This window comes from Oncorhynchus mykiss, chromosome 9 (genome assembly GCF_057628025.1).
Source record: "Oncorhynchus mykiss isolate SJ-2025 chromosome 9, ASM5762802v1, whole genome shotgun sequence".
NCBI classification, from domain to species: Eukaryota; Metazoa; Chordata; class Actinopteri; order Salmoniformes; family Salmonidae; genus Oncorhynchus; species Oncorhynchus mykiss.
This window is the reverse complement of record NC_143030.1, coordinates 16849359-16876368: the sequence shown is the minus strand read 5'-3', so window position 1 is coordinate 16876368 and position 27010 is coordinate 16849359. Positions and strand designations below refer to the sequence as shown.

The 27010-nt window shown below is 42.7% G+C and overlaps 1 protein-coding gene across 1 annotated transcript; it reads left to right on the top strand.

Annotated features, from left to right (window-relative positions):
- The first annotated feature begins 3714 nt into the window (after positions 1-3714).
- On the top strand, positions 3715-25888 carry LOC110531540 (uncharacterized). Its single transcript, XM_090185679.1, has 10 exons — positions 3715-3795; positions 4961-5166; positions 6128-6261; positions 6879-6976; positions 9496-9884; positions 12811-13103; positions 21226-21370; positions 23619-23726; positions 24109-24192; positions 24858-25888. Exons 2-10 carry the CDS (start codon positions 4965-4967, stop codon positions 24905-24907), a joined length of 1503 nt encoding a protein of 500 aa, XP_090041805.1. The 5' UTR covers positions 3715-3795; positions 4961-4964; the 3' UTR covers positions 24908-25888.
- Positions 25889-27010: the final 1122 nt, after the last annotated feature.

Genomic DNA, 27010 nt, shown 5'->3' with positions numbered 1-27010 from the left:
AGAGGAAGATGGTAGTGATGCGGAGAGGGGGGCGACGGAGAGCGCGAGCTCCTCTCCACGAGCTCGGTGACGAAGATCAACCCGTCGCTCAATGCGAATAGCGAGTTCAATCAAGGAATCCACGCTGGAAGGAACCTCCCGGGAGAGAATCTCATCCTTTACCTCTGCGCGGAGACCCTCCAGAAGACGAGCGAGCAAGGCCGGCTCGTTCCAGCCACTGGAGACAGCAAGAGTGCGAAACTCAATAGAGTAGTCTGTTATGGATCGATTGCCTTGACATAGGGAAGACAGGGCCCTGGAAGCCTCCTCCCCAAAAACAGATCGATCAAAAACCCGTATCATCTCCTCCTTAAAGTCCTGATACTGGTTAGTACACTCAGCCCTTGCCTCCCAGATTGCCGTGCCCCACTCACGAGCCCGTCCAATAAGGAGAGATATGACGTAGGCGACACGAGCAGTGCTCCTGGAGTAAGTGTTGGGCTGGAGAGAAAACACAATATCACACTGGGTGAGGAACGAGCGGCATTCAGTGGGCTCCCCAGAGTAACACGGCGGGTTATTGATTCTGGGCTCCGGAGATTCGAAAGCCCTGGAAGTGGCCGGTGGATCGAGGCGGAGATGGTGAACCTGTTCTGTGAGGTTGGAGACTTGGGTGGCCAGGGTCTCAACGGCATGTCGAGCAGCAGACACTTCCTGCTCGTGTCTGCCTAGCATCGCTCCCTGGATCCCGACGGCTGAGTGGAGAGGATCCGAAGTCGCTGGGTCCATTCTTGGTCGGATTCTTCTGTTACGGTGCGTGAATGAGGACCCAAAAGCGAATTAACTTAAACAGAGCTTCTTTAATTACCAAACATAGGTAGGCTCAGACGGGCCGGCAGATTCCGACAGGACAAGACAAGGTTACAGCAAACATGACGACAGTCTGGTTCAGGCATGAAACACAACAAACAAGAATCCGACAAGGACAGGAACAAAAACAGAGAGAGATATAGGGGACTAATCAGAGGGAAAAAGGGAACAGGTGGGAAAAGGGGTGACGAGGTGGTTAGGAGGAGACAAGGCACAGCTGGGGGAAAGAGGGGGAGAAAAGGTAACCTAACAACGACCAGCAGAGGGAGACAGGGTGAAGGGAAAGGACAGAGACAAGACACAACATGACAGTACATGACACTACCACTTTCCAATAACATTAGAAATAGGGAGAAAAATGTTTTGTTTCAGCTAGTGGTGCATTCAAAAGCTACCACTTTCCAATAACATTAGAAATAGGGAGAAAAATGTTTTGTTTCAGCTAGTGGTGCATTCAAAAGCTACCACTTTCCAATAACATTAGAAATAGGGAGAAAAATGTTTTGTTTCAGCTAGTGGTGCATTCAAAAGCTACCACTTTCCAATAACATTAGAAATAGGGAGAAAAATGTTTTGTTTCAGCTAGTGGTGCATTCAAAAGCTACCACTTTCCAATAACATTAGAAATAGGGAGAAAATGTTTTGTTTCAGCTAGTGGTGCATTCAAAAGCTACCACTTTCCAATAACATTAGAAATAGGGAGAAAAATGTTTTGTTTCAGCTAGTGGTGCATTCAAAAGCTACCACTTTCCAATAACATTAGAAATAGGGAGAAAAATGTTTTGTTTCAGCTAGTGGTGCATTCAAAAGCTACCACTTTCCAATAACATTAGAAATAGGGAGAAAAATGTTTTGTTTCAGCTAGTGGTGCATTCAAAAGCTACCACTTTCCAATAACATTAGAAATAGAGAGAAACACATACAGGAAAAGAATGTAACTATTTTGAGATACTACGGTAAAAAGTATCACTCACCTCTTAATAGTAGGATATCTCAGTTAGTCTTGTTTCAGTGAAGTGACTTCCTGTCCAAGGTCTGTCTGCGTGTGTCTCTTCTGTCTCTTCGTCACTATAGTTTATGGATGTAGTCTGTTAAAATCTATCACGTCAGTTTGTTGCAGTTCAATATTCAAAGTACAAGATAATAATGTTGTCCATAAAACTATCTGGCGCCATATTGTAATCTTTATGAAATTCTATTACATTTGAATTTTTCTGTAACGCTTTATTTGGTAAGGCCTACACATGGTTTATCAACTAACTATCAAGAAATTGTTCAACTGAGTATCCACTAACCTAAACCCTAGCCCTAACCTACCATAACCTATCCCTGCCCCCCCCCCCCCCCAAACATAACTCTAACATTAACCTTAACCATAAACCCGAAACCTGTTCCTAACACTAACAAGTTGCTGCACATCAACGGAGTTGCAATTGTTAGTTGATTGATATAGCATTTTACACCCTAACTAGTTAAGTGTCATATTTCATGTCATTACATGTTATTTTAATTATTACATTTTCAGACAAAAGTCATGTTTAAGTCCTTAAAACACAGCAATGAATAAACTGATTGTACACCCTCCAACAGAATCAGTCATGGGGTGAAGTTTCCCCTAGCTGCTGATCTTTGGTCAGTTTTGCATATGTCCCACTATTGGTTATGGTTATGATTGGGGGAGGAGAAGCTGATGCAAGATCTATTCATATTGCAGGTGGAAACTTCACCCTGGAACCAGTGAGAATAGTGTGAGCCTCTGGAGATACAAAGCGCCGCACTATGGCCTTCTGATGCTATAGAAAATCCACACTGCTTCAGGACCTGAGAGGGCAGAGAGAGACGAGAGAGGCAACTTGGTTTCTAAACCATATAGGGGAGGACATTTGGCATAGAGAGTACGGTGAAATATTCAGAGTCCTGGAAAAAACATATTACAAAGGCTAGAAAACAAGAAAAAGTTGCAGAATGAAATGAAAAATATGAGGAAAAATATACTTGGGGGGAGGAAATTTGCAATATAATTCAAGAGTAGAGTTACTTTGCTTCTGGATTCCGATCATAAATCATAATGAGGAAACATTTCATTAGTGCTTTCTTGTTGTGGGTTTTCCAAATGTGTTGCATGATTTGTCATTGCCGTGTCAACAGAGACTTGATGACAAAGGGTAGGCGGCAGGGTAGCCTAGTGGTTAGAGCGTTGGACTAGTAACCGGAAGGTTGCGAGTTCAAACCCCCGAGCTGACAAGGTACAAATCTGTCGTTCTGCCCCTGAACAGGCAGTTAACCCACTGTTCCCAGGCCGTCATTGAAAATAAGAATTTGTTCTTAACTGACTTGCCTAGTTAAATAAAGGTAAAATAATAAAAAAAAAAATATCTACGTATCAGTGTACTTTCGTTTGGTTGTTTACTTGGTTCTTCCATAAGTTTGAAATGTTAAACCAACCAGACTTGATTCAGAGTCAGACAGGAAATCAAAAGTAAATGAAAATATATGTGGAAAGAATGTAGCCTTTAATGCTTCATAGTGCCGGACCTACATTAAGATCCATATATATAATACCTTACTGTTGGACCTCCTTTGTTAATTATATGTCTTCAACAGCTACATGAAACGTTTGTTAGACAAACAACAATCTACTGTAGAGTAAAACGTTTAACATGAACATTTATTGTCTTGTCACAGCCATGGGTACACTCAAAAATACATCAAAATAGTGTGTGTGTGTGTGTGTGTGTGTGTATACAGTTTTATTTTGGGCATTAGGTCACAAGGAAGTGGAGTTCTTGGTAAGTAGAGGAAGACAGGTTTTTATTTTTGTTACCATGACGTGGGACCTGATATATATGGTCTCTGAATGCCAAGCTCTGATTCACACTCGGTTGTATATCACGTCCTTGAAACAGTTGAATTCAACACTCGTCTAGCTGAAGTTAAATCAACCTGGTAAGCCATATTTTAATGAACTACTTTCACTACTAACTATTTAACAGGCCTATGTTAATAACACTAACAAATAATTGTCAGTCACTAGTGAATGGAGGGAAGTGTTGCAGGAGAAAATGGTAGGATGATGATTTACTGGGAAAGATGGGTTGATCTGTGACTGTCTGAAGGTTGGTGCTGGAATAAATACATAGACACATGAACAGTATAAATGTTTAAGGTCCTCCGATCTGGGGTGAGTGTGAGGATGGGATTACTGTGTGTTTTGTGTTTAGTTATTAATGTTTTGTGTTTTGGTTTCACGGTGTGAGAGGTGTGTGTGCTGGTCGTGGTGGTTGTGTGTGCGCTCGCTTCCATACCAGCCTGGGCGTCAGGCAGGCCTTGGTCCTACCTGCCCTGGAAAATCCCTTTGGGCAGGGGGCTTTGCCATGCCGGCATCTTAGGCAAGTGGGGACGAGTGCTCCCACTGACCAGAGCACCCACTGACGCGAGCACCCATTCACATTGTCTTTGTAATGTATTTTTGTTGTTTTAATAGCAATAAGAATAATTGTCCTCAGTAATGTTAGAAATTTGTGTTTAAGACGTCATGCTAGAGATAGATAATAAAAAGCCTAATACATAATTTGGCACCAAACAATTCACCTGAATACTTGTTTTTTTTGGATGAAGTTCTATTGAACAAGACTGGATATTTGTTTCAATATCTTCTAACATGGAGGCTCATGTATGCTCTTATATTAAGATCATTCCAGGGGTTTTTCCCTGCCTTTTTATATGTTAAAATTATAGATTTGTAATTTAAACTGAATTATTATTACAGTGTAATTATGACTAGTTGTAAAGTTGTTACTAGTGTTTAACTTTCTGTCTAAACAAGAGAGCTTCAATGACAAAAGGTCAGAGTTTATATTTCCACAGGTGTTTGAATTACATTGTCAATACTCTGCCGGCAGAGTACTGTATTTTTGTAGTTATAAAATGTCTTTAATTTCATTAGGAATATTATAATTTGTAAATTGATTAATTGGGTCACATGTCAAATATCATGTCACATGAGATATCCTATGTTTTCTCTCCCGAAACTCTTACTCTGTCTCTCTCTTTCGCTCTCTCTCTTTTCCTCTCTCTCTCTCACTCACACACACACACATCTGCTATACAGAGAAATGCTGTGTTTTCTCTGGGTTCTCCTCTCTCTGACTGCTTTACAAGTGGAGGGTTTCAGTGGGGGAGGATCTTCCATTGCTTCTCAGTGTGGCTCAATGCTACCTGGTAATAGTTTTCATGGCAGCACAGGGCAGAGCTCTTCCTCACCATACACTGTCACTGTCAACCAGACCACCTACCAGCCAGGAGACACCATCCAAGGTGAGTCACCGAGATGGTGGAAACACACTATTGGGCTTAGACGAAGGAACGGAGTGGGAACAGTAATCTGTCTGGACATTTCTAATACACAACCCATTTTATTCCTTGAGGCCCTTGCAAATAATGTTAATTTTGCGAGAAAATAAACATTATTCGTCCCTGCTCAGATGTTAACTTTTCGCATAGCATATTCTAGCACAGTTGCCGTGACATTACACGATTGCTAATTGGCAGGGAATCATAACTTGTCTAAGGAGACGTCATCTAACATTTCAGCACTCAATATCTCATTCTTTAGCCATCTGTCATGACGTTGGCCTGTGGGTAAGGTTCATGACCCCGCCATAAATATCTTTCTCCCCTCTCTCTCTGACTCTACTGAAGGACTCTTGAATAGCCTTTGTTAAACATAGAGAGTCTGGGAACATCAAACAAGTGGGGGAAAAGGAACCATATTTCGGTAATAGAACCAGTTGAAAATGTGCATTGGTACTTAATGAATATGATGTCAGTTTGGTTGTCATCTGAGACATTATGACTGATGACAGGATGACATAAACTGTATCTGGGAAAGTCTACACATTCTAGTTATCAGATTCACATGGAATTGTTGTGCAATTTAAATGTTTGAATATGAAACAATTTGTGAAAAGACTAAATGTAATTTTAGCTTCCAACTTTCAGATGAGAATGAAATAAGGTGATGATTAATATTGACTTCTATTGATGTAAAATATGACTAGGTCTTTAAGAGTTTATTCGGAAGATAACAGCTCTATAAACACTCTTTTGTGGTGCCCCGACTTTGTAGTTAATTACATTTACATGATTAGCTCATTCAGGTAATATTAATTACAGAGAAAGGTTTACATAGAATAGCATGTCATATTACTTAGGTGACCCATCTCTCTCCCTTTCTCTACATTTCTCTCTCTCCCTTTCTCCCCCCTCTCTTTCTCAGTGACTCTGTCAGGAACCTTCACCTATAGAGGGTTTCTTCTGGAGGCCCATGAGGAAGGACAGAACAAGGCTGTGGGAACGTTCTCTCTCGGCAGTGGGACTGGGATCATTCTTGTGCCTTGCAATGGGATCGCAGTGAGTTACTGTTAGGGTTGTAAAATTCCTAAAACTTCCCCAGTTGGAGGATTCCCACCCTGCTCCTACCCTCCTGAATCATGAGATCCTCCAACTGAGATTTCTGGAAAACCTGGGACATTTTGGGAGAGTTTCTGGAATTTTGTAACCCTAGTTACAATACAGCACAGGACATTCTGTCCATATTCTTCACTGTTACCAATTTACCCACTGATTTATTGGATTATATTGACTCATCAATATGTCAATTGAAACTGACTTGAGCACAATAATAGGAGAGTTTTTACTGGTCAGGCTATACAGTGAGGAAATACTCCTGGCCCGGATTATGATGAATAAAGTTGATGAAAAGACAGAGTTAGGGTTGCAAAAATTCCGGTATCTTCCCAAAATTCCAAGGTTTCCAGAAATCCTCGTTGGTGGATTCCAGATTTCTTAATTAAAACCTGGGTATTTTGGGCAAGTTACAGTAATTTTCCAACCTTAAACAAGAGTTTGTTACCTTTACATACTATAGCTAGAACCACCAATAAGCATTGATCAGTGTCTTACCTGCCATCAATGTACCAAGATCATTGTTCTCTATTGATTGACTTTACCGGTTGTTTTATTGTTAGGCCTCTGGGGTGAGTCAAAGCATCAATCAACCTAGATCATCAGTAACAGTCACCTGGACAGCACCATCCTCATCCTCATCGGGCAACATCATAGTCAAGTGAGTCTCTACTAGAGTTGAACATTTACAGTAACTTTCTCCAAATTCCCAGGTTCTCCAGAAATCCTGGTTGGAAGTTACTGGAATTTGGCAACCAAAGTCTGCTAAAACCATCACAAACACGACACAGTTATTTTTTACATGATTTTTCTGTAGGACATAACTGAAATAAAAAAATGTCACCATGTCATCAAATCAAATCAAAACATTTTGGTCACATACACATGGTTAGCAGATGTTAATGCGAGTGTAGCGAAATGCTTGTGCTTCTAGTTCCGACCGTGCAGTAATATCTAACAAGTAATCTACCAATTTCACAACAACTACCTTATACACACAGGTGTAAAGGAATTAATAAGAATATGAACATATAAATATATGGCTTTGCGGCATAGGCAAGACGCAGTAGATGGTATAGAGTATAGTATATACATATGAGATGGGTAATGTAGGGTATGTAAACATTATATAAAGTGGCATTGTGACTAGTGACTAGTGATACATTTATTACATCAAGTGTTTTATTATTCATGTGGCTAGAGATTGAGTCAGTATGTTGGCAGCAGCCACTCAATGTTAGTGATGGTTGTTTAACAGTCTGATGGTCTTGAGATAGAAGCTGTTTTTCAGTCTCTCAGTCCCAGCTTTGATGCACCTGTGGTGACCCCGCCTTCTGGATGATAGCGGGGTGAACAGGCAGTGGCTCGGGTGGTTGTTGTCCTTGATGATCTTTTTGGCCTTCCTGTGACATCGGGTGGTGTTGGTGTCCTGGAGGGCAGGTAGTTTTCCCCCGGTGACGCGTTGTGCAGAACTCACTACACTCTAGAGAGCCTTGCGGTTGTGGGTGGAGCAGGTGCCGTACCAGGCGGTGATACAGCCCGACAGGATTCAAGTGACAAGCCAAATTCGGCGACAAGCCAAATTCGGCGACAAGCCAAATTTCTTCAGCCTCCTGAGGTGTACGCCGAGGAACTTAAAACTTTCCACCTTCTCCACTACTGTCACATCGATGTGGATAGGGGGGGCTCCCTCTGCTGTTTCCTAAAGTCCACGATAATCTCCTTCGTTTTTTGACGTTTAGTGTGAGGTTATTTTTCTGACACCACACTCCAAGTGCCCTCACCTCCTCCTGTAAGCAGTCTCGCCGTTGTTGGTAATCAAGCCTACCACTGTAGTGTCGTCTGCAAAGTTGATGATTGAGTTGGAGGCGTGCGTCATGGGTGAACAGGGAGTACAGGAGAGGGCTGGGAACGCACCCGGGATCAGCGGGGTGGAGATGTTGTTTCCTACCTTCACTACCTGGGGGCGGTCCGTCAGAAAGTTCAGGACCCAGTGGGTAGGGTGGAGGTGATATGATCCTTGACTAGTCTCTCAAAGCACTTCATGATGACGGAAGTGAGTCCTACAGGGCGATAGTTGTTTAGCTCAGTTACCTTAGCTTTCTTGGGAACAGGAACAATGGTGGCCCTCTTGAAGCATGTGGGAACAGCAGACTGGGATAGGGATTGATTGAATATGTCTGTGAACACACCAGCCAGCTGTTTTGTGCATGCTCCTAGGACGCGGCTAGGGGTGCCGTCTGGGCCTGCAACCTTGCGAGGGTAAACACGGTTAAATGTTTTACTCACGTTGGCCGCGGTGAAGGAGAGCCCACAGGTTTTGGTAGCGGGCCGTGTCAGTGGCACTGTATTGTCCTCAAAGTGAGCAAAGAAGTTGTTTAATTTGTCTGGGAGAAAGACATCGGTGTCTGTGACAAGGCTTGTTTTCTTTTTGTAATCCGTGATTGACTGTAGACCCTGTCACATACGTCTCGTGTCCGAGCCGTTAAAGTGTGACTACTTTGTCTCTAAACTGACGCTTAGCTTGTTTGATTGCCTTGGGGAGGGAATAGCTACACTGTTTGTATTCGGTCATGTTTCCGGTAGCCTTGCCATGATTGAAAGCAGTGGTTCGCGCTTTCAGTTGTAACCGAATGCTACCATTAATCCACGGTTTCAGGTTGGGGAAGGTTTTAAAAGTCACCGCGTGTACAACATCACAGATGCACTTGCTAATAAACTCGCTCACCGAATCAGCGTACATCAATGTTGTTGTCTGAGGCTATCCGGAATATATCCCAGGCCACGTGATCGAAGCAATCTTGAAAAGTGGAATCCGATTGGTCACCCAAAAAAGAAGACGAAATTACCTTTCGTTGATTACTTTTTACAAATCCAATCAGTTTTACACATTTATTCTATGTCATCACATAGATCTTGAAATGATGTGGAAACAACATTGATTCAAATAGTTTTACCCCAGGGGATGCCTCTAAATGTTTGCTCCGAGATGCAAAATTCCATAACATTTTCCAAACCTCTTAGGTTAGTGGACAAAGGATAATCTGCAAAATCAGGCTTGAATGAGCACTGCGAATCCAACAACTATGGGATTTTAAAAAATAATGGGTATTTTGAGAACATATCAGGAATTTTGTGTGCAGTCTAATATTGGCACATTTGTCTGTCTTCCTCTTCAAGGTCAACATTTATGCAGACCTCCAGTGTATTTTGGATTGCAGTGCCTAGCATGACAGTTAACCGACTGTCCTCAATTGTTGTCACCAACACAAGTGCACCTACTACAACAACTACTGCTCCTACTAAAACAACTACTGCTCATACTACAACAACTACAACTCCTACTACAACAACTACAGCTCCTAGAACAACAACTACAGCTCCTACTACAACAACTACAGCTCCTACTACAACAACTACAGCTCCTAATAAAACAACTACAGCTCCTAATAACACAACTACAGCTCCTAGAACAACAACTACAGCTCCTAGAACAACAACTACAGCTCCTACTACAACAACTACAGCTCCTACTACAACAACTATTGCTCCTAATACAACAACAACCACAGCTCCTAAAACAACAACTACAGCTCCTAATACAAAAACTTCTGTGACAACAGGTACTGCTACTAATACAACAACTATTGCTCCTACTAAAACAACTACAGCTCCTAATACAACAACTACTGCTCCAAATACAACAACCAGAGCTCCTACTACAACTACAGCTCCAAATACAATAACTACAGCTCCTACTACAACAACTACTGCTCCTAAAACAAAAGATTCTGCTACAACAAGTACTGCTTCTACTAAAACAACTACTGCTCCTACTAAAACAACTACTGCTCCGACTACAACAGCTACAACTCCTACGACAACTACTACTGCTCCTACTAAAACAACTACTGCTCCTACTACAACAACTACAACTCCTACTACAACAACTACAGCTGCTACTACAACAACTACAGCTCCTAGAACAACAACTACAGCTCCTACTACAACAACTAGAGCTCCTACTACAACAACTACAGCTCCTACTACAACAACTACAGCTCCTAATAAAACAACTACAGCTCCTAATAAAACAACTACAGCTCCCAATAAAACAACTACAGCTCCTAATAAAACAACTACAACTCCTAATACAATAACTACAGCTCCTACTACAACAACTACTGCTCCTAAAACAAAAGATTCAGCTACAACAAGTACTGCTTCTACTAAAACAACTACAGCTCCTAATACAACAACAACTACTGCTCCTAATACAACAATTACAGCTCCTAATACAACAACAACAGCTCCTACTACAACAACTACTGCTCCTACTAAAACAACTACTGCTTCTACTAAAACAACTACAGGTCCTAATACAACAACAACTACTGCTCCTAATACAACAATTACAGCTCCTAATACAACAACAACAGCTCCTACTACAACAACTACTGCTCCTACTAAAACAACTACTGCTCCGACTACAACAACTAAAGCTCCTACTAAAACACCTACAGCTCCAACTACAACAACAACTACTGCTCCTAATACAACAACTACAGCTCCTACGACAACAACTACTGCTCCGACAAAAACAACTACTGCTCCTAATACAACAACTACAGCACCTACGACAACAACTACTGCTCCGACAAAAACAACTACTGCTCCTACTACAATCAATACAGCTCCTACTACAACAACAACTACAGCTCCTAATACAACTACAGCTCCTAGAACAACAACTACAACTCCTACTACAACAACTACAGCTCATACGACAACAACTACTGCTCCGACTAAAACAACCACTGCTCCTACTATAACAACTACAGCTCCAACTACAACAACTACTGCTCCTACTAAAACAACTACTGCTCCTACTACAACAACTCCTGCTACAACAACTACAGCTCCTAATAAAACAACTACAGCTCCTAATAAAACAACTACAGCTCCTAATACAACAACAACTACAGCTCCCAAAACAACAACTACAGCTCCTAATACAACAACAACTACAGCACCTACTACAACAACTACTGCTCCAACTACAACAACTACAGCTCCTACTACAACAACTACAGCTCATAATAAAACAACTACAGCTCCTAATAAAACAACCACAGCTCCTAATAAAACAACTACAGCTCCTACTAAAACAACTACCGCTCCTAATACAACAACAACAGCTCCTACTACAACAACTACTGCTCCTACTAAAACAACTACTGCTCCGACTACAACAACTAAAGCTCCTACTAAAACACCTACAGCTCCTACTACAACAACAACTACTGCTCCTACTACAACAACTACTGCTCCTACTACAACAACTACAGCTCCTAATACAATAACTACAGTTCCTAATACAAACACTTCTGTGACAACAGGTACTGCTACTAATACAACAACTACTGCTCCTACTAAAACAACTACTGCTTCTACTAAAACAACTACAGGTCCTAATACAACAACAACTACTGCTCCTAATACAACAATTACAGCTCCCAATACAACAACTACAGCTCCTAATACAACAACAACAGCTCCTACTACAACAACTACTGCTCCTACTAAAACAACAACTGCTCCGACTACAACAACTAAAGCTCCTACTAAAAAACCTACAGCTCCTACTACAACAACAACTACTGCTCCTAATACAACAACTACAGCTCCTACGACAACAACTACTGCTCCGACAAAAACAACTACTGCTCCTACTACAACCAATACAGCTCCTACTACAACAACAACTACAGCTCCTAATACAACTACAGCTCCTAGAACAACAACTACAACTCCTACTACAACAACTACAGCTCATACGACAACAACTACTGCTCCGACTAAAACAACCACTGTTCCTACTATAACAACTACAGCTCCTACTACAACAACTACTGCTCCTACTAAAACAACTACTGCTCCTACTAAAACAACTACAACTCCTACTACAACAACTACAGCTCCTAGAACAACAACTACAGCTCCTAATACAACAACTACTGCTCCGAATACAACAACAACTACAGCTCCTAGAACAACAACTACAGCTCCTAATACAACAACTACTGCTCCGAATACAACAACAACTACAGCTCCTAGAACAACAACTACTGCTCCTACTACAACAACTACAACTCCTGCTACAACAACTACAGCTCCTAGAACAACAACTACAGCTCGTAATACAACAACTACTGCTCCGAATACAACAACAACTACAGCTCCTAAAACAACTACTACAGTTCCTAAAACAAAAACTTCTGCTACAACAGGTACTGCTACTAATACAACAAATACAGCTCCTACTAAAACAACACCAGATCCTAATTCAACAACAATAGCTCCTACTACAACAACTACTGCTCCGACTACAACATCTAAGGCTCCTACTAAAACACCTACAGCTCCTACTACAACAACAACTACTGCTCCTAATACAACAACTACAACTCCTAATACAACAACTACAGCTCCTACTACAACAACTACAGCTCCTCGACCAACAACTACAGCTCCTACTACAACAACTACAGCTCCTACTACAACAACTACAGCTCCCAAAACAACAACTACAGCTCCTAATACAACAACAACTACAGCACCTACTACAACAACTGCTGCTCCTACTACAACAACTACTGCTCCTACTACAACAACTACAGCTCCTACTACAACAACTACAGCGCCTAATAAAACAACTACAGCTCCTAATAAAACAACCACAGCTCCTAAAACAACAACTACACCTCCTAATACAACAACTTCAGTTCTAAAAACAAAAACTTCTGCTACAACAATTACTGCTACTCCTACAACAACTACTGCTCCTACATAAACAACTACATCAACCTAATACAACAACAACTACAGCTCCTAATACAACACCAACTACAGCTCCTAATAAAACAACAACTACAGCCCCGAATACAACAACTACAGCTCCTAATACAACAACTACAGCTCCTAATACAACAACTACTGCTCCGAATACAACAACAACTACAGTTCCTAAAACAAAAACTTCTGCTACAACAGGTACTGCTACTAATACAACAAATACAGCTCCTACTAAAACAACACCAGATCCTAATTCAACAACAACTATAGCTCCTACTATAACAAGTACATCTTCTACTACAACAACTACAGCTCCTAATAAAACAACTACAGCTCCTAATAAAACAACTACAGCTCCAAATACAACAACTACAGCTCCAAATACAACAACTACAGCTCCTAATACAACAACAACTACAGCTCCTAAAACAACAACTACAGCTCCTAATACAACAACTACATCTCTGAAAACAACAACTACTGCTCCTAATACAACAACAACTACAGCACCTACTACAACAACTACTGCTTCTACTACAACAACTACTGCTCCTACTACAACAACTACTACAGCTACTACTACAACAACAACTACAGCTCATACTACAACAACTACTGTTCCTACTACAACATCTGCAGCTCCCAATACAACAACAACTACAGTTCCTACTTCAACAACTACATCTCATAATGCAACAACTACATCTCCTAATACAACAACAACTACAGCTCATTATACAACAACAACTATAGCTCATAATACAACAACAACTACTGCTCCTAATACAACAACAACTACAGCACCTACTACAACAACTACTGCTTCTACTACAACAACTACTGCTCCTACTACAACAACTACAGCTCCTAATACAACAACAACTACAGCACCTACTACAACAACTACAGCTCCTACTACAACAACTACTACAGCTACTACTACAACAACAACTACAGCTCATACTACAACAACTACTGCTCCTACTACAACAACTACTGCTCCTACTACAACAACTACAGCTCCTAATACAACAACTACAGTTCCTAATACAAACACTTCTGTGACAACAGGTACTGCTACTAATACAACAACTACTGCTCCTACTAAAACAACTACTGCTTCTACTAAAACAACTACAGGTCCTAATACAACAACAACTACTGCTCCTAATACAACAATTACAGCTCCCAATACAACAACTACAGCTCCTAATACAACAACAACAGCTCCTACTACAACAACTACTGCTCCTACTAAAACAACAACTGCTCCGACTACAACAACTAAAGCTCCTACTAAAAAACCTACAGCTCCTACTACAACAACAACTACTGCTCCTAATACAACAACTACAGCTCCTACGACAACAACTACTGCTCCGACAAAAACAACTACTGCTCCTACTACAACCAATACAGCTCCTACTACAACAACAACTACAGCTCCTAATACAACTACAGCTCCTAGAACAACAACTACAACTCCTACTACAACAACTACAGCTCATACGACAACAACTACTGCTCCGACTAAAACAACCACTGTTCCTACTATAACAACTACAGCTCCTACTACAACAACTACTGCTCCTACTAAAACAACTACTGCTCCTACTAAAACAACTACAACTCCTACTACAACAACTACAGCTCCTAGAACAACAACTACAGCTCCTAATACAACAACTACTGCTCCGAATACAACAACAACTACAGCTCCTAGAACAACAACTACAGCTCCTAATACAACAACTACTGCTCCGAATACAACAACAACTACAGCTCCTAGAACAACAACTACTGCTCCTACTACAACAACTACAACTCCTGCTACAACAACTACAGCTCCTAGAACAACAACTACAGCTCGTAATACAACAACTACTGCTCCGAATACAACAACAACTACAGCTCCTAAAACAACTACTACAGTTCCTAAAACAAAAACTTCTGCTACAACAGGTACTGCTACTAATACAACAAATACAGCTCCTACTAAAACAACACCAGATCCTAATTCAACAACAATAGCTCCTACTACAACAACTACTGCTCCGACTACAACATCTAAGGCTCCTACTAAAACACCTACAGCTCCTACTACAACAACAACTACTGCTCCTAATACAACAACTACAACTCCTAATACAACAACTACAGCTCCTACTACAACAACTACAGCTCCTCGACCAACAACTACAGCTCCTACTACAACAACTACAGCTCCTACTACAACAACTACAGCTCCCAAAACAACAACTACAGCTCCTAATACAACAACAACTACAGCACCTACTACAACAACTGCTGCTCCTACTACAACAACTACTGCTCCTACTACAACAACTACAGCTCCTACTACAACAACTACAGCGCCTAATAAAACAACTACAGCTCCTAATAAAACAACCACAGCTCCTAAAACAACAACTACACCTCCTAATACAACAACTTCAGTTCTAAAAACAAAAACTTCTGCTACAACAATTACTGCTACTCCTACAACAACTACTGCTCCTACATAAACAACTACATCAACCTAATACAACAACAACTACAGCTCCTAATACAACACCAACTACAGCTCCTAATAAAACAACAACTACAGCCCCGAATACAACAACTACAGCTCCTAATACAACAACTACAGCTCCTAATACAACAACTACTGCTCCGAATACAACAACAACTACAGTTCCTAAAACAAAAACTTCTGCTACAACAGGTACTGCTACTAATACAACAAATACAGCTCCTACTAAAACAACACCAGATCCTAATTCAACAACAACTATAGCTCCTACTATAACAAGTACATCTTCTACTACAACAACTACAGCTCCTAATAAAACAACTACAGCTCCTAATAAAACAACTACAGCTCCAAATACAACAACTACAGCTCCAAATACAACAACTACAGCTCCTAATACAACAACAACTACAGCTCCTAAAACAACAACTACAGCTCCTAATACAACAACTACATCTCTGAAAACAACAACTACTGCTCCTAATACAACAACAACTACAGCACCTACTACAACAACTACTGCTTCTACTACAACAACTACTGCTCCTACTACAACAACTACTACAGCTACTACTACAACAACAACTACAGCTCATACTACAACAACTACTGTTCCTACTACAACATCTGCAGCTCCCAATACAACAACAACTACAGTTCCTACTTCAACAACTACATCTCATAATGCAACAACTACATCTCCTAATACAACAACAACTACAGCTCATTATACAACAACAACTACAGCTCATAATACAACAACAACTACTGCTCCTAATACAACAACAACTACAGCACCTACTACAACAACTACTGCTTCTACTACAACAACTACTGCTCCTACTACAACAACTACAGCTCCTAATACAACAACAACTACAGCACCTACTACAACAACTACAGCTCCTACTACAACAACTACTACAGCTACTACTACAACAACAACTACAGCTCATACTACAACAACTACTGTTCCTACTACAACAACTGCAGCTCCCAATACAACAACAAATACAGGTCCTAATACGACAACAACTACAGGTCCTAATACAAAAACTACAGCTCCTAATACAACAACAACTACTGCTCCTACTACAACAACGACAGCTCCTACTTCAACAACGACAGCTCCTATTACAACAACTACACCTCCTAATACAACAACTACAGTTCCTACTTCAACAACTACAGCTCATAATGCAACAACTACATATCCTAATACAACAACAACTACTGCTCCTAATACAACAACAACTACAGCTCATAATGCAACAACTTGTTACGGTGAGTGAATGAGGACCCAAAAGCGAATTAACTTAAACAGAGCTTCTTTAATAACCAAACATAGGTAGGCTCAGATAGACCGGCAGATTCCGACAGGACAGGACAAGGTTACAGCAAACATGACGATAGTCTGGTTCAGGCATGAAACACAACAAACAAGAATCCGACAAGGACAGGAACAAAAACAGAGAGAGATATAGGGACCTAATCAGAGGGAAAAAGGGAACAGGTGGGAAACGGGGTGAATGGGTAGTTAGGAGGAGACAAGGCACAGCTGGGGGAAAGAGGAGGAGAAAAGGTAACCTAACAACGACCAGCAGAGGGAGACAGGGTGAAGGGAAAGGACAGAAACACACAACATGACAATACATGACAGTACCCCCCCACTCACCGAGCGCCTCCTGGCGCACTCGAGGAGGAAACCTGGCGGCAACGGAGGAAATCCTCGATCAGCGCACGGTCCAGCACGTCCCGAGAGGGAACCCAACTCCTCTCCTCAGGACCGTACCCCTCCCAATCAACGAGGTACTGGTGACCACGGCCCCGAGGACGCATGTCCAAGATCCTGCGGACCCTGTAGATGGGTGCGCCCTCGACAAGGATGGGGGGGGGGGGGAAGACGAGCGGGGGCGCGAAGAACGGGCTTAATACCGGAGACATGGAAGACCGGGTGGACGCGACGAAGGTATCGCGGAAGAAGAAGTCGAACTGCGACAGGATTAATGACCCGAGAAATACGGAACGGACCAATGAACCGCGGGGTCAACTTGCGAGAAGCCGTCTTAAGGGGAAGGTTCTGAGTGGAGAGCCAAACTCTCTGACCGCGACAATATCTAGGACTCTTAGTTCTACGCTTATTAGCAGCCCTCACAGTCTGCGTCCTATAACGGCAAAGTGCAGACCTGACCCTCTTCCAGGTGCGCTCGCAACGTTGGACAAAAGCCTGAGCGGAGGGGACGCTGGACTCGGCGAACTGAGATGAGAACAGCGGAGGCTGGTACCCGAGGCTACTCTGAAAAGGAGATAGCCCGGTCGCAGACGAAGGAAGCGAGTTGTGGGCATATTCTGCCCAGGGGAGCTGTTCTGACCAAGACGCAGGGTTGCGAAAAGAAAGACTGCGTAAGATGCGACCAATAGTCTGATTGGCCCGTTCTGCTTGACCGTTAGACTGGGGGTGAAAGCCGGAAGAGAGACTGACGGAAGCCCCAATCAAACGGCAAAACTCCCTCCAAAATTGAGACGTGAATTGCGGACCTCTGTCCGAAACGACGTCTGACGGAAGGCCATGAATTCTGAAAACATTCTCGATGATGATTTGTGCCGTCTCTTTAGCAGAAGGAAGCTTAGCAAGGGGAATGAAATGAGCCGCCTTAGAGAACCTATCGACAACCGTAAGAATAACAGTCTTCCCCGCTGACGAAGGCAGTCCGGTGACAAAATCTAAGGCGATGTGAGACCACGGTCGAGAGGGAATGGGAAGCGGCCTGAGACGGCCGGCAGGAGGGGAGTTACCGGACTTAGTCTGCGCGCAGACCGAACAAGCAGCCACGAAACGACGCGTGTCATGCTCCCGGGTGGGCCACCAAAAACGCTGGCGAATGGAAGCAAGCGTACCCCGAACGCCAGGGTGGCCGGCTAACTTGGCAGAGTGAGCCCACTGAAGAACGGCCAGACGAGTAGGAACGGGAACGAAAAGAAGGTTCCTAGGACAAGCGCGCGGCGACGGAGTGTGAGTGAGCGCTTGCTTTACCTGCCTCTCAATTCCCCAGACAGTCAACCCGACAACACGCCCCTCAGGGAGAATCCCCTCGGGGTCAGTGGAGGCTACTGAAGAACTGAAGAGACGAGATAAAGCATCAGGCTTGGTGTTCTTAGAGCCCGGACGATAAGAAATCACGAACTCGAAACGAGCGAAAAACAGCGCCCAACGCGCCTGACGCGCATTAAGTCGTTTGGCAGAACGGATGTACTCAAGGTTCCTATGGTCAGTCCAAACGACAAAAGGAACGGTCGCCCCCTCCAACCAAACGGACCACTTAAAGCACGTCTTGACAGAAGTAAGGGCTGTGAGAGGAGCTGCCACCTGACCGAAATTACGGATGAAACGACGATAGAAGTTCGCGAAGCCGAGAAAGCGCTGCAGCTCGACGCGTGACTTAGGGGTGGGCCAATCAATGACAGCTTGGACCTTAGCGGGATCCATCTTAATGCCTTCAGCGGAAATAACAGAACCGAGAAATGTGACGGAGGAGGCATGAAAAGTGCACTTCTCAGCCTTCACAAAAAGACAATTCTCTAAAAGGCGCTGGAGGACACGTCGAACGTGCTGAAGATGAATCTGGAGTGACGGTGAAAAAATCAGGATATCGTCAAGGTAAACGAAAACAAAGATGTTCAGCATGTCTCTCAGGACATCATTGACTAATGCCTGAAAGACAGCTGGAGCGTTAGCGAGGCCGAAAGGAAGAACCCGGTATTCAAAGTGCCCTAACGGAGTGTTAAACGCCGTCTTCCACTCGTCCCCCTCCCTGATGCGCACGAGATGGTAAGCGTTACGAAGGTCCAACTTAGTGAAAAACCTGGCTCCCTGCAGGATCTCGAAGGCTGAGGACATAAGAGGAAGCGGATAACGATTCTTAACTGTTATGTCATTCAGCCCTCGATAATCTATGCAGGGGCGCAGAGACCCGTCCTTCTTCTTGACAAAAAAAAACCCCGCTCCGGCGGGAGAGGAGGAGGGGACTATGGTACCGGCGTCAAGAGCTACAGACAAATAATCCTCGAGAGCCTTACGTTCGGGAGCCGACAGAGAGTATAGTCTACCCCGGGGGGGAGTGGTTCCCGGAAGGAGATCAATACTACAATCATACGACCGGTGTGGAGGAAGAGAGGTGGCCCTGGACCGACTGAACACCGTGCGCAGATCGTGATATTCCTCCGGCACCCCTGTCAAATCACCAGGCTCCTCCTGTGAAGAAGAGACAGAGGAAACAGGAGGGATAGCAGACATTAAACATTTCACATGACAAGAGACGTTCCAGGAGAGGATAGAATTACTAGACCAATTAATGGAAGGATTATGACAAACTAGCCAGGGATGGCCCAAAACAACAGGTGTAAAAGGTGAACGAAAAATCAAAAAAGAAATGGTTTCGCTATGATTACCAGAAACAGTGAGGGTTAAAGGTAGCGTCTCACGCTGAATCCTGGGGAGAGGACTACCATCCAGGGCGAACAAGGCCGTGGACTCCCTTAACTGTCTGAGAGGAATGTCATGTTCCCGAGCCCAGGTCTCGTCCATAAAACAGCCCTCCGCCCCAGAGTCTATTAAGGCACTGCAGGAAGCTGACGAACCGGTCCAGCGTAGATGGACCGACAAGGTAGTGCAGGATCTTGAAGGAGAGACAGGAGTAGTAGCGCTCACCAGTAGCCCTCCGCTTACTGATGAGCTCTGGCTTTTACTGGACATGAAGTGACAAAATGACCAGCAGAACCGCAATAGAGACAGAGGCGGTTGGTGATTCTCCGTTCCCTCTCCTTAGTCGAGATGCGGATACCTCCCAGCTGCATAGGCTCAGCTCCCGAGCCGGCAGAGGAAGATGGTAGTGATGCGGAGAGGGGGGCAACGGAGAACGCGAGCTCCTTTCCACGAGCTCGGTGACGAAGATCAACCCGTCGCTCAATGCGAATAGCGAGTTCAATCAAGGAATCCACGCTGGAAGGAACCTCCCGGGAGAGAATCTCATCCTTTACCTCTGCGCGGAGACCCTCCAGAAGACGAGCGAGCAAAGCCGGCTCGTTCCAGCCACTGGAGGCAGCAAGAGTGCGAAACTCAATAGAGTAGTCTGTTATGGATCGATTGCCTTGACATAGGGAAGACAGGGCCCTGGAAGCCTCCTCCCCAAAAACAGATCGATCAAAAACCCGTATCATCTCCTCCTTAAAGTCCTGATACTGGTTAGTACACTCAGCCCTTGCCTCCCAGATTGCCGTGCCCCACTCACGAGCCCGTCCAGTAAGGAGAGATATGACGTAGGCGACACGAGCAGTGCTCCTGGCGTAAGTGTTGGGCTGGAGAGAAAACACAATATCACACTGGGTGAGGAACGAGCGGCATTCAGTGGGCTCCCCAGAGTAACACGGCGGGTTATTGATTCTGGGCTCCGGAGATTCGAAAGCCCTGGAAGTGGCCGGTGGATCGAGGCGGAGATGGTGAACCTGTTCTGTGAGGTTGGAGACTTGGGTGGCCAGGGTCTCAACGGCATGTCGAGCAGCAGACAATTCCTGCTCGTGTCTGCCTAGCATCGCTCCCTGGATCTCGACGGCTGAGTGGAGAGGATCCGAAGTCGCTGGGTCCATTCTTGGTCGGATTCTTCTGTTACGGTGAGTGAATGAGGACCCAAAAGCGAATTAACTTAAACAGAGCTTCTTTAATAACCAAACATAGGTAGGCTCAGATAGACCGGCAGATTCCGACAGGACAGGACAAGGTTACAGCAAACATGACGATAGTCTGGTTCAGGCATGAAACACAACAAACAAGAATCCGACAAGGACAGGAACAAAAACAGAGAGAGATATAGGGACCTAATCAGAGGGAAAAAGGGAACAGGTGGGAAACGGGGTGAATGGGTAGTTAGGAGGAGACAAGGCACAGCTGGGGGAAAGAGGAGGAGAAAAGGTAACCTAACAACGACCAGCAGAGGGAGACAGGGTGAAGGGAAAGGACAGAAACACACAACATGACAATACATGACACAACTACATATCCTAATACAACAACAACTACAGCTCATAATACAACAACAACTACAGCTCATAATACAACAACATCTACAGCTCCTAATGTGACAGATGCAAGCAACAAAACATTTGAGCACAATGCATGTGACATTGGCTTTATGCTCAGTGCAAAACTGAGTCTCCCCATTTAGTTGTTGCTGCCTGCAGGAAGCTGAGAGGGAGAGTGTGAAATTGGATCCCTCATTTGCATAATACCTGACATGTCACATTTTTTGGCCTATCCAGACAAAGTGTGGATATCCTCTGGCTATGAGCATCGGAGCTCCACTTCTGATCAGGCATATGTAAGGGAAGAGCCTAGAGAATGCAACAAAATCAATCTCGGATTTACAGCTCTCAACATTCGTTTTGTAGAATTTAAACATGACCAAATTCGCTTTGTCACAAAGGGACAAAATGTTGTGCTTAAAGCCAAGGTTGTAACGAGTCCGCATGTATTTGAATCGTGTCTCTGTGTCACTGAGGACGCAGGACAGAATATTCTCTGTAATCAGCAGTATGAAATGGTGCCAACGTTGCACTGTCACTAAGTAGAATAATTTTTATTTTACAGTTGTAAGAAAAGCGCAATTAAATAGTAAGTTGTTTAGAATTTGATTGCTACTATATTTAGAGAACATTTACATTATTTCAAGCCCGATTCACCCACTTTTGTTGACTAGGAAAATGAATTAATATAATATTTATTATTTTCATATTCCTTGTACTATGTAATTGAGCTTGTGTCCTCCAAAGTGAGTATAGTACACCTCAGCTATTTATATAAAATCGTAACAAAAAGGTGAGCGCTTTATCTTTTTTTGTAGTACAGTTGAAGTCAGAAGTTTACACACATTTACACAGAGTCTTTATAACTCGTTTTTAAACCACTCCACAAATGTCTTGTTAACAAACTATAGTTTTGGCAAGTCGGTTAGGACATCTACTTTGTGCATGACAAAAGTAATTTTTCCAGCAATTGTTTACAGACAGATTATTTCACTTATGTGTGTCACAATTCCAGTGGGTCAGAAGTTTACATACACTAATTTGACTGTGCCTTTAAACAGCTTGGAAAATTCCAGAAAATGATGTCATGGCGTTAGAAGCTTCTGATAGGCAAATTGACATCATTTGAGTCAATTGTAGGTGTACCTGTGGATGTATTTCAAGGTCTACCTTCAAACTCAGTGCCTCTTTGCTTGACATCATGGGAAAATCAAAAGAAATCAGTCAAGACCTCAGGAAAGTTATTGTGGGAAGCTTGTGGAAGAATACCCGAAACATTTGACCCAAGTTAAACAATTTAAAGGCAATGCTATCAAATACTAATTGAGTGTATGTAAACTTCTGACCCACTGGGAATGTGATGAAATAAATAAAAGCTGAAATAAATCATTCTCTCTATTATTCTTCTGACATTTCACATTCTTTAAATAAAGTGGTGATCCTAACTGACCTAAGACAGGGAATACTTGCTAGGATTAAATGTCAGGAATTGTGAAAGACTGAGTTTAAATGTACTTGGCTAAGGTGTATGTAATCTTCCGACTTCAACTGTATGTATCATTACTAGTTCTTTTTTTTAAGGCCCTCATGATGAATACATTTTCTTTTTAGAAGATATTTAACAGGTTTTTCAAACATAATTTATCTTGTAGTTGTGTGTAGAAATATATCTATGACCACTTTCTTGATGGGTGTGATTGTCAGTGGTTCAGCAGTTAGCCAGCTCTTGGCCGGCCTAATCAGATCATGCATTTGTGATTGGTGAGTTTGTTGTAGCATCATATGCCCAATCACGGAACCTTTACGCCCTGCTAATCAGGGTGTAACTACACCGGCACAGGATTTCCTTTTTCAGGCCCTCGTAATGAGTATCCTGGTCAGCCGTCAGATCCTAAAAGGTCTTCTCTGCCGCTCCTGACAGAGAGGGGTGCTAGCAGGCTGGAAAATGGTAAGATTCAGGAGAGCTTGTTCTTAAATTACTGCTTTTATGTCTACCATAAAAAGCTATTTAAAATGTAGATTTGTTGACTATGCTGACACAGCTGTTTTTGCATAAAGCAAGAGTGCTCGTACACAAGCGTGTGCACACACACACAGACACACACATACTCGGGTGAATTGTCAGGACATTGTAGTCCTTACATTGTAGTCTTGGCAAGGTAGGAAAACATGAATGAACACCTGCAAGCACACACACTCACACACATAAACACGCACACACACACACACACACACACACACACAGACACCTAGGAAAGAGAGGAAGTGTTCTGTGACTTTGAAAGACTGTGGATTTTTCCAAAATGTGCTTCCTTGTTCTTCTCCTGCAGGTGATCTTGGCTCTCCCTCCATCACACTTTTGACAGGCCTCTCCAGTCAGGTTTCATCAAGCTGTAGGAAACCCCTTTTTCACGGTGAGTGAAGTCGACTTTTGGTCATTTCACTCAATATGGTCATTGTACACTGTGATCGTTGTGGACTGTGGTCATTGTGCACTGTGGTCATTGTACACTGTGGTCATTGTGGACTGGGGTCATTGTACACTGTGGTCCTTGTGGACTGGGGTCATTGTGCACTGTGGTCATTGTGGACTGGGGTCATTGTACACTGTGGTCATTGTGGACTGGGGTCATTGTACACTGTGGTCATTGTGGACTGGGGTCATTGTGCACTGTGGTCTGTGTGGACTGGGGTCATTGTACACTGTGGTCATTGTGGACTGGGGTCATTCTACACTGTGGTCATTGTGGACCTGGGTCATTGTACACTGGTCGTTGTGGACTGGGGTCATTGTGCACTGTGGTCATTGTGCACTGTGGTCATTGTACACTGTGGTCATTGTGCACTGTGGTCATTGTGCACTGGTGTCATTGTGGACGGTGGTCCTTGTACACTGTGGTCCTTGTACAGTGTGATCATTGTGCAGTGTGGTCATTGTGGACTGTGGTCATTGCACTTTGGTCTGTAGAATTAAATGCTGTTGAGCCTGTTGATGACTACTTGACTCAACCAGTAGGTGTCAGTGTTGAAAAGTCCTGTTGAAAGTAATTATGGTTTTCTGGTTTGTTTGTTTTTCCAGCCCTGTTGATGACGTTGGTCTGTTGGAACCTCTTCAACCTTCTGCCTTAAATCTGCCGAACTTCCAAAGGAGAACTTTACATCCAAGTTTAACATTTTATTGATTTGGCTATTTTTGTTCAATATATATATATATATATATATATATATATATATATATATATATATATATATATATATATATATATATATATATATATACTGTAGTCAGGCATATTTATGCAAATGTGTGTATCTTTTCTCCTGTCAATTATGTTTTGTTTAATGTTTATTTGTTTCGTTTATTTTTTATTTGTTGAAATGTACATAGCATACAGTGTAAAACTATTCAAATATACCAACCCAATCTCTTTATATTCTTATCAATGCTCATGTAAATGAATGTTTTTGTGTCCTGATAAGATGAGTCATTCGGACGTTTTACAGATGTTATGTATCTGATACTGAAGGCCTTTTGCTCCACTAGGGGGTGAAAGGAACAAGTACTTCAAATATTTGATATGGAAGAGCCTCTAGAGAAAGAGAAGTTAAGAAATATATACTCTTATGCAAGAACACTGTCCATATATATTTTGAACATAATTTCTTCTCCCGTACCATAGAATTTTGTATTTCTTTGGCTGTGTTTACACAGGCAGCCCAATTCTGATCTTATTTTATTAATTGGTCTTTTGACCAATCAGATCAGCTTTAAAAAATAGCTGATGTGAAAACATCTGATGTGATGGGTCGAAAGACCATTTAGTGGAAAAAAATTCACAATTGGGCTTCCTGTGGAAACGCGTACTTTGTGATGGTAACACATTTGCAGGTAGACCAGAGAAGCCACATCCCTGATTGGCAGATGAATCGCAACGCTGATTAGAAGCACCTGCTACTCACCGCTAACTCACCTGTCTTCCCTATAATAAATACTGTTTCTTATTGAAAAAGTTGTGAACCTACACACTGTAGAAGGCTGTTAAGCCGAATCATATGTGGATGCTATCCTGATGTAGTAAAAATAATAACAATAAATCAAAAATTAACTAAGCTTTATGCGATATCTTTTTGAGTGCGGACCCATCACACTTTCTAAGTGAAGAGGTGTAAAAAGGAACTTTTCTGTCAATAATTTTATGAATAGACATATAAGTAACATTGAAAATATGCTTAGTGATTTTGTAGAATAGCATAGCCAGGGGTGGGAATGAGGAGGACACACGATTGTAGAAAGATAATACTTGATTTTTAGAAAATGAAAAGTATTGGTCATATACACATTATTTGTGTATTTAACCAGGCTAGTCAGTTACTTACAATGACAGCCTAGGAACAGAGGGTTAACATCCTTGTTCAGGATGACAGATTTTTACCTTGTCTGCTCAGGGATTCGATCTAGCAACCTTTAGGTTACTGGCCCAAAGCTCTAACCAGTAGGCTACCTGCCACCCCCTGTGTGGAGGATTTAACAGATCTTATTGTGGGTGTAGCAAAATGCATGTGTTACTAGCTCCAACAGTGCAGTAGTATCTTACAATTCACAATACACAAATCTAAAAGTAAAATGATGTTATTAAGAAATATATAAATATTAGGACGAGCAATGTCCGAGTGCCATTTACTAAATACAGTAGAATAGAATACATTATATACATATGAGATGAGTAAAGCACAATGTAAACATTATTAAAGTGACTAGTGATCCATTATTAAAGTGGCAGTGATTCCATGTCTATGTATATAGGGCAGCAGCCTCTAAGGTTCAGGGTTAAGTAACCAGGTGGTAGCTGGCTAGTGATGGCTGTTTAACGGGTCTGATGGCCTTGAGATGGAAGCTGTTTTTCAGTGCTTTATGTGTTGCCCTTGCACCACATGGTCTGGTCTCTGACCTCCTTATATGCTCTCATCATTGTCGGTGATCAGGCCACTGTTGTGACATCAGCAAACTTAATGATGGTGTTGGAGTTGTGCCTGGCCGTGCAGTCATGAGTGAACAGGGAGTACAGGAGGGGACTGAGCACGCACCCCTGAGGGACCCCCGTGTTGAGGATCAGCGTGGCGGATGTGTTGTTACCTACCCTTACCACCTGGGGGCGTCCTGTCAGGAAGTCTAGGATCCAGTTGCAGAGGGAGCTGATCTCACACGCCTGCCAGAAAGATAATATGAAGAAA